At 48.5% G+C, this 8,319-nt stretch overlaps 1 protein-coding gene across 1 annotated transcript; it reads left to right on the forward strand.

Moving 5' to 3' along the window:
- Positions 1-5,039: 5,039 nt before the first annotated feature.
- On the forward strand, positions 5,040-7,005 carry LOC120833445 (phospholipase A and acyltransferase 4). The gene is made up of 4 exons (XM_078088977.1): positions 5,040-5,211; positions 5,338-5,446; positions 5,587-5,852; positions 6,609-7,005. The coding sequence occupies exons 1-4, from the start codon at positions 5,197-5,199 to the stop codon at positions 6,747-6,749; spliced, it is 531 nt and encodes a 176-aa protein (XP_077945103.1). The 5' UTR covers positions 5,040-5,196; the 3' UTR covers positions 6,750-7,005.
- The last annotated feature ends 1,314 nt before the right edge of the window (positions 7,006-8,319 follow it).

Below are 8,319 nucleotides of genomic sequence, written 5' to 3' on the forward strand. Positions count from 1 at the left end.
AAAGTACAGCGCCGGCCAGTTTCTTCGCCACTACACCACAATAACAACCCGGCCGCGCCCCCCTCGGCCCCCCCCCTGCCAGACCCACAATAATAACCACAAGAACTGAGACTCGTATCTCAGAGTGTTTTATTTGGGCTCATTATTTGTATTTCTTTCATGTTGAAAAAAGCAGGACATTTGTTCTATTTATACATAGTAAGATTGTGAAGACAGCGGAAAAAGCAGGAGGGTTCCGCCGGTGTTTAGGGGTCCAATGCCTCGCTGAGGGGCCGCAGCCGAAGCCTACGTCACGCCGTCAGGCGGCGAGGGAGAAGCCGCCGGGCCGGCCAAGCCTTTCATGGTCCGGGGCAACGGGCAAAGAAAGGCTCTTTTACCAAAGCGTCAGTTAAGGCGGGATGAGGGGTGATCAATCACGGGGGGCTTCCAGGACGCGTCGGCCCGCCGGAGCTCAGGCCAAAGTCAGCTGACCGCGCCGACACAAAGGAGCGCTGTCGGAACACACATGTGACCTCATCTGCGCGGAGACGGCTGGCAATCTGCAGCCTGAGCTGGTGGGTCGACGGCTCCGCCTCCGGAGAGCAGAGCGATAAGCGGCGTGGTGATGTCATTCCCTTTCTGGAAGAGGACGGGAGGCCTTTGAGGCGCTCGGTTGGAGCTTATCAGCCGGTTTGGAAAAGAGAACTGTGTGTTTGTGTGAAACGTGGAGTTGTTTCTCCCCGTGGACCTTCCATCTGGCACCATGCTGTGTTCTATTCATTCAGTGCACCGTGTCCCCGGCTGATATCCGGCAGAATGAGGTAAAGAAAGATACGGACGAGCAGCCGGGGCTCCATGTTTCGTGCGGACCCGTCACGTCTGATCTCTGCTGTTTGGGGCTTCGCCACCACACACACATTTAGATGTGAGATAAAAAAGTTTTAATTTCTTTGGCATTAGTGGACTTCCCAGCTCAAATATTCAATATAATCACTTCATTTTATAATAAATAAATCATTGCGATTCTGAATGATTTTATTCACTTCTAATGTTACGTCATGTGACACAACGTGTGACGCGGAGGGAAAACACACGTCTCGTCATGTGACATCTGCAGCGGCTGGGGGGCCACAGTGGACCCGACTCTGACGATGAGGCCCCTTTTCCTTTTTTTCCTCCTTTCTAATCGCAGGGAACCGGGTGCCTTCACGGCGAGCGAGCAGACGCTGGATGTTCAGAACACAGACGCACAAAGCTTTCAGGGACTCGCGCCACCTCGAATCTCTGCTGCTATTCATGTAAAACTGCCGTGAATTAGTCTCTGCTACGATTTTTCTTCTGCTCCCACGGGCGTCATTTCAGAGGTGCAGTCGGCCACGTTCCCTCTGCCGCCTGCTGGTGAAGATATCCACCGTCTCTGTCACGCGGCATCTCCGAGGAGAGCAGAAGGCGGCCCGACTCGCAGCTTCTGTCTGCTGATTGTGACCTCTGACCTCTGAGGGGTTTGTTCCCTCCACAGAGACACAACACATCCAAGCTTTACGTTTCTGGTTCTCAGTCTGGTCAGTTCGGTCTGTTATAGCTCAAAACTCAAGTCCAAGAAAGTAACTGATTAGATGGACTTTAGGTCAAAGGTCAAGTTCACCTCATGTTACTTCAGCACCTAATCTGACTCCATTGATATGAGTCTCTATTACGCCTGGTCCAACACTCCTCCACTGGACCAAATCAAGCACAGAAGACACATGGCGTACACTTAAAATGGTCTTTCAAAATAAAATGCCTTTCAAAATAAAATGTAAGTTCAGATGTAAAGTTCACTTATAGCTATTTTGTTAGTGTGGGTGTTAAAATAAGTATGTGTTTTATCAAATAAGATAACCCTTTATTAGTTCCGCAGCGGGGACATTCAATTGGACATTGGATTAAATCAGCAAAAGGGGGTAAAGTGCACACACACACACACACACACACAAACACACACACAAACACACACACGCCAGACAGCAAAGCACAAATAAGCAGGTATTTAAAGAATCACAAACATACACGTTAATCAGCATCATGTGCAGATATTCTGCAGAAATGACACCGATTGGAGGGAGGCCAGGGCTGCACTCAGAGTTAAGCCCAGCTCCTGGTGGGGGGGGCGTGGGGTCCAATGTGTGACGGGCTGTATGGGTCGGTTGGCCCGGAGCAGGAAGCCTTTTCACAGCAGCCATGCTGATAACCGCTGAGTCTCCCTGGCCGGAGCTGCAGAGGACTCACTGGCCTGTCATCCGAGTTTCACAGATGACAACTCTACAGTGCCCCCCTCCCTCCTCTCATCCCTCCCCTCACCCCCTCACCCCCTCACCCCCTCACCCCCCCGCTTCATTTCATGTCTGCTCTATGAAAAAGTCTTGGCCGCATACAGAGGAATGGAAGAAACGAACGGGCTCGCTGACATCACTGCTGCGCGGCTTTGGACTCATTGGGGAAAAATCTAGTTTTGCTTGTCAACAAAAAGCATCATTAAATATTCATAACTTCTTACAGCTTTCCAGTGGTTTCAAAAAGCCTTTTTTGTATTTGCAGATACGTACAATGGCAACATGTCATCCTGAGGAGTGTTTGATCTTGTTGAATAAGTGTCGACTTGTACCGATGTTCTCCTGTTTAGCTGCCGAGGACCTCCGATACGAGCTGTGACCTCGGCTGCCCCCGGACCATCTTCACTGCCCCGACCAGTCGCCACGGCAACCGGCACAAAACTCACTCTTCTAAAATTTGGCGACGGCATTTGGAAAAGCGAGGAGGAGAAGAAGAAGAAGACGAAGAAGAAGAAAAAAGGACAGTTGTATTTGCTGTACGCGCTGTGAAAACACGTCTTTCATACGGTGCCAGAGGGCCAGCGTGGCTTTGTCCTCTGTACAAATATGAGTGGCAGCCTCTTTTTTCTAGCTCCGAGCAAACATCACAGGCCTCCTCCTCCTCCTCTTCCTCCTCCTCCTCCTCGGCCGTGGGACTGCTCTCTGTAGACGCGGCGTAGAGAAAGAACCGGTGGCACCGGGATTGATCCGGCTTTAATTAACCATTGTGCGATGATCCACGACTCCTGCCAAGCAGCCGGGGTGATTTACGGCCCCCCTGTGGTGGAATACGGAGGAGGAGGTTCTGGTGGAGCACAAAGACATGTGTCTGATATCTGTACGCAGACATTTAACCTCAAATGTGCAGGATATTCTTTTCTTTAATCAGACAAGGAAATAGGGTTTACTAACCGTGCGTCCTGCTGTTATTTAAATGCACGTTGTTGCTTTGGGCAAGATTAATAACTAGTATTAAAGCTTTATAGATGAGGGGGCGTCGGCCTGTCAGCTCCTCGCTCGCCGGCCCACATTCCTCAGTCTGCACCCTTCTCAGCTGACTGAGCAGAACACGTTTCCCCCCCCACGGGGAAACAGGCCGAGGATCTCCGGCAGTCGATACTGTAAAAAGAGGGGGGGGGGGGGGGGGGGGGATTAGCTGATCAGAGGCCGACCTCTGACGCAGCGCTGCGGCCTGCGTGAACGCTCGGGGAGGTGGAGGAGTCTGCACCCACATGGGGGGGGGGGGGATTAAGACGGGCACCAGGGGGCGCCGCTAAGAGATGGGAGCTCCGCTTCTGCCTCGGGCGCTGATTAAACTCCCCCTGCCCCCCCTCGCCTCCCCCCATACGGCAGTTTCTCGTGTGAAAGGTCAGAGGTCAATAGTACAGAGGTGGGGAAAATGAAAATGATATCAAGCAATTGTGAGAGATGAAGAAAATGTCAAGAGGGCAGAAGAAATCAAATAATGAGGGGAAATAATGGAGGACACAAAATGTGTGAAGCAGGTGAGAAAAGTAATGACAAAAAATGTTTGTTTTCTCATAAATATGATCTTTTTTTTCTTCCATTACAGTGACTTAATTGTGCTGAAGTGAGTCCTTCTGCTGCTGTGAGAGAGAAAGGCCTGGGTGGAGCTGCCGGGTGGAGGAGCCGGTTGAAGGACTAGGTGGAGTTGCTGGGTGGAGCTGCTGCTTGAATGGCCTGGGTGGAGGAGCCGGGTGACGCGGGGAACAGGTGACGCTGCACGCTGCTCAACAGGTGCGGCGGTAAAAGGCGGCGCTGACAGACGAAGCAGAAGAGAGCGGGACAGAGAAAGAAAAACCCCGGGGGAGAAACAGGAGGATGAGGAGGATGAGGAGGATGAGGAGGATGAGGAGGAACAGGTTCCTCAGAGACTCACAGCTGTATTTAATAAAAGGCTCAGCAGCGTTGATCTGACTCGGGGGAATTTCTCCAAACATCCTGAAGAGCTGAAAGGACGCTGTGACCCGCGCGCTGCTCTGATTGAGCACTTCCTGTTTCAAGCACTCACTGAGGACCTGAGGACAAATGTGTCTTACGGGTCTCTCAGCTCGGGAGCTTTTTGATATTCCCAACAATCAGCGGCCACCGCGAGCTTTTTATAGCTGCTTGTTTATACTCTGGCCACTAGAGAGAGAAACTCCAGAACAAAACTACATCATCACCTTATGAAATGGTTTAGAAACATTGTTGCCAACCTTCACCTCACAAATATATTCCTGAGCCCCAACAACGAGTTTTTAACTATGAATTGAATTTAGGTGTAAATAGTAAACTTTACTTTCATCCACCTCAAAGCCAAAATATTTCACTTAACTGTTACATGAAAAAAAGTAATCGACATTCATGTATGTTTCCTTGTTTGCAGTCATCTGTTTGTATCACGCGCTGCTGTTGGACTGTGTGCGTTGGTATAGTCAGGTCCCCTCAAAGTGAATTTAATGATATTGATCATTAACTGGGATTTAAAAAAGGGAAATTTCCTCTGTTAGAAGCTGATTCATTCATTGTAAAATAAAACATTTAAGATCAGCTACAATGGCTTGATGAGATCTCTTTACCACAAAGGCCCGAAACTTTGCAGTAGCAGGACTGCACCTACTGAACAATTCACAAGAAATGAAACCTATCCTTTTCCCTCCTCGCTGCCTGACAGGCCGTGGAACACAGCGCTAGCATTGGCTCGTTCAGTCAAACATTGACTAAGGCGTGTGCACATGTGCATATCTAATCTTCCTCTGTTCAGTTGTGATACGTAAACACGCTTAGGTTTCAGTCTTGAGCAGCAATAAATTCGCCGCACGTCTCCTGCATTGTTACTTGCTGCTGATTCCGTCCTGAAGACATGGCTCTTACACCGGTGAGTCTCCTGCTGCTGCTTAGTGCTTATTCAAAGCTGCTCCTGCATCCTTCACTTAAGGTCTGCTGCTGATGTTTTGATGTCCGTTTATTATTCTTATGATGATTGTTTCTCAAATCATTTCAGTATAATCCTAATGCAAAGCCCGGGGACCTGATCGAGATCTTCCGCCCAGGGTATCAGCACTGGGCTCTCTACATCGGTGGCAACGAAGTTGTTCATTTGACCACTTCAGGTGAGTAAAAAGCTTCCTTCATCAATGACCTTTCCTTAAATAGCTCCGCCTCAGAGCAGAAGTCACTTTGAATCGTTCCCTGGTTCTTTACTTTAACTTCTGTCCTGTTTGTCTCACCTGTGACCCGTATGCACACACAGGTAGTGACTCGGGCTCTTTTGGGGTCATGATGACAGTGCTGAGCACTGTAGGCACCGTGGAGTGCCACAAGATCTGGGAGGTCGTCGGTAACGACCGATTCCAAATCAACAACCTGTTGGATCACAGGCAGAAGCCTCGGGATCGCGGCGTCATCGTGAGGGAGGCGTGCAAGATGGTGGGCCGGGAGCTGCCGTACAGCGCCGCCACCTACAACTGCGAGCACTTTGTCACCGGGCTGCGGTACGGAGAGCCGGAGTCTCGACAGGTGGGTGGTGCATTATTCATGATTCACTCCAACGTTGTATTTCAGCACTTAAGATCCTGGAAACACTAATTCACAAAGTGATGTTCTGTAAAGACAGATGACTGAAAGAGGAGATCACTCCAAACCAAAATGTAATCATAAGAGAAGGTTACGTATTTTCAATAGTAATATGACCCTTGACTTCAAAGTGCTACGCTGCACCTGATATGGTTCATCACACATCGTAACAACACACATCCTGATTGGTGCTAAATGAAGTTTGACTGCTGCTGTTTCGAAGAACGTAGGATGATTAATAAGCTGATTTGCAAAGTAAATGAAAAGCTTGTTGAATCAGACCACGCTGTTACACAGAAAGCCTGGCTGTTGTTGTAAATCTACTTTCCGTTCGCTTTGTTTTGCTGCTGTTTGTGTACTTTGTATTATATCTCACTGCTGTATTAAGGTGCTACATTGTTGGAATGTCTCCTGTTGGAATGTTAATTGAGAGCAGGTTTTTCCAAGTAGTGGGAATCAATTCAACATTTTATGTTAGAAGCTGATCACTGGATCAAAGCCCAGTGGCACGGATCATTTTTCTGCAGTTGAAGGTGTTTTCAAGGGGAAACTGCAGGCTTGATAGGGAGCTAGCGAAAGAGCTAACGTTAGCTAACTGATTCAACGCTCGGGAAGTTATGAAAGCAACTCCATTTTCAATATGAGCCAAACTTTGATACTAAAACCCACAATGTCCGTTCGCTCACGTGTTCCTCGCAGGTACAGACAGCGGCCACCATACTGGGTGTCGGTGCCCTCGTGGCTTTGGGCGCCGCTCTGTTCGGCGGTCTGCTCAAAGATGAGGAGGAGGACCAAAGAGAAGGAAGAAGAGGGAGTAGACATCGTAGGAGACAACAGTGAGGCCGAATGATGGAAGAAAAGATCCCAACATTGTTTGAGTTAATTCACCGCCATGATTTTTATGCAAACGATGTGAATAAAATATTGCACAAACACACACATAACAGTTCATCCCCAGAGGAGAATTAATTTAATATAAACGGCTGTCACAATGTAATGTCTCACTAACGTTTAACGTCAATTTATTCTTCATATAATGTATTGTATTGATATGTGTCAAAATTAAATAAATAAATGGACATTTGTACAGGAAAAATTCTTTTTTTATTACTTTGTAAATTCTTTATTTATTAAAACAAATCATTTTCTTTTTAAATGTATCTGTATTTTATAGAACTTTACATCACCGTAGCAGGTTTCCTCAAATCCTCAGAATCTAAACAAATGCTGTGAGTTCTCAAATGGTGTTTGGCCCCCCGTCGTCTCTGTGGCCCCTCGTTGGACCTCCGTCCTGCATCCGCAGGACTCTACAATGTGGTCATAGCTGAGGGTGAAGTTGGGCTTAGCTTAAGTTTAGGGTGACAGTTTGGATTAAGCTGGTTCCCGTGTGACGGCTGGATTTCTGAGCCTCCGCCTCCCACCACAGCGGGATGACGAGGCCTACGCCGCATTTCAATCGGCAGCATTCAGAGGTTCTACGAGTAATGACATCACATGCAGTGAATAACTCCTTTTGCTTTCCACCTTTTAATGCTTGCTTTAACGCTAAGAACACATCGGCGACCTTAAACATCTCAACAAACCAATCAGACCAGATGATTGGGGCGTTTTTGCAACAACACGTCCTGCTCTCCGCGTTTAGGGATCCGGAGGACGACGGCTGATCGTGGCCCGATCGTTAGGCTCAGAAATTATCACCACGTATAACAAAAGCATTGAGTTATTACCTCTCAGTTTTAGGGTTTGCACGACCACAAACATCGCTGGTTCCTGTGAGTCAGCTGCATTTGGGTATTTGGCAAGAATCAACCTGTTGCCAAATAGAATTTGTCCCATTACAGCCAATAATGGCTGTCATTATGGCACCAATTACAGAAAAACGCTCAATTATGAAGGAAAAAAGAACTTTGGAATAAGCGACATAAAGCCTGTATTTGGTATGTTTACAGTCTGAAACCCTCCTTCAAATCTAAAACCATGCCGATTGTCTTCAGGTGATAACGGAGGCCCCTCCTCCGCCTTTTCCCAGCCATCCACCAGATGGATCAGCCAACCGTGGTCCCGCTTCCCTCGTGTGCTCCGCCCGGCCTCCTCCGCCACCCCCTCACCCGGTTTACCCGGATCACCCTCCCACTGCCTTTGCCAGTTGGTCACTGTTGCATTGTGGGGGTTTGCTGCCTGTTATCTAGCTCCATGCTTCATCGCCGCCATGGACAACCAGGTGGCAGAACTGTCTCACCTGAAGCGACATGGAGGTAGAGGAGGGGAGAGAACCTGCTGATTGTACGCTGCACCCACATGAATCACCACAATAAAAGCCCAGAGAAAAGCTGCGGGACGGAGGCCAAAAACCAACCACCTCTGGTGTCACTTTGTCCCCCGTCACCGCTGCTTTCTCTCGTTCAGACTC

Source organism: Gasterosteus aculeatus, chromosome 15 (assembly GCF_964276395.1).
Source record: "Gasterosteus aculeatus chromosome 15, fGasAcu3.hap1.1, whole genome shotgun sequence".
In the NCBI taxonomy this organism is placed as follows: domain Eukaryota; kingdom Metazoa; phylum Chordata; class Actinopteri; order Perciformes; family Gasterosteidae; genus Gasterosteus; species Gasterosteus aculeatus.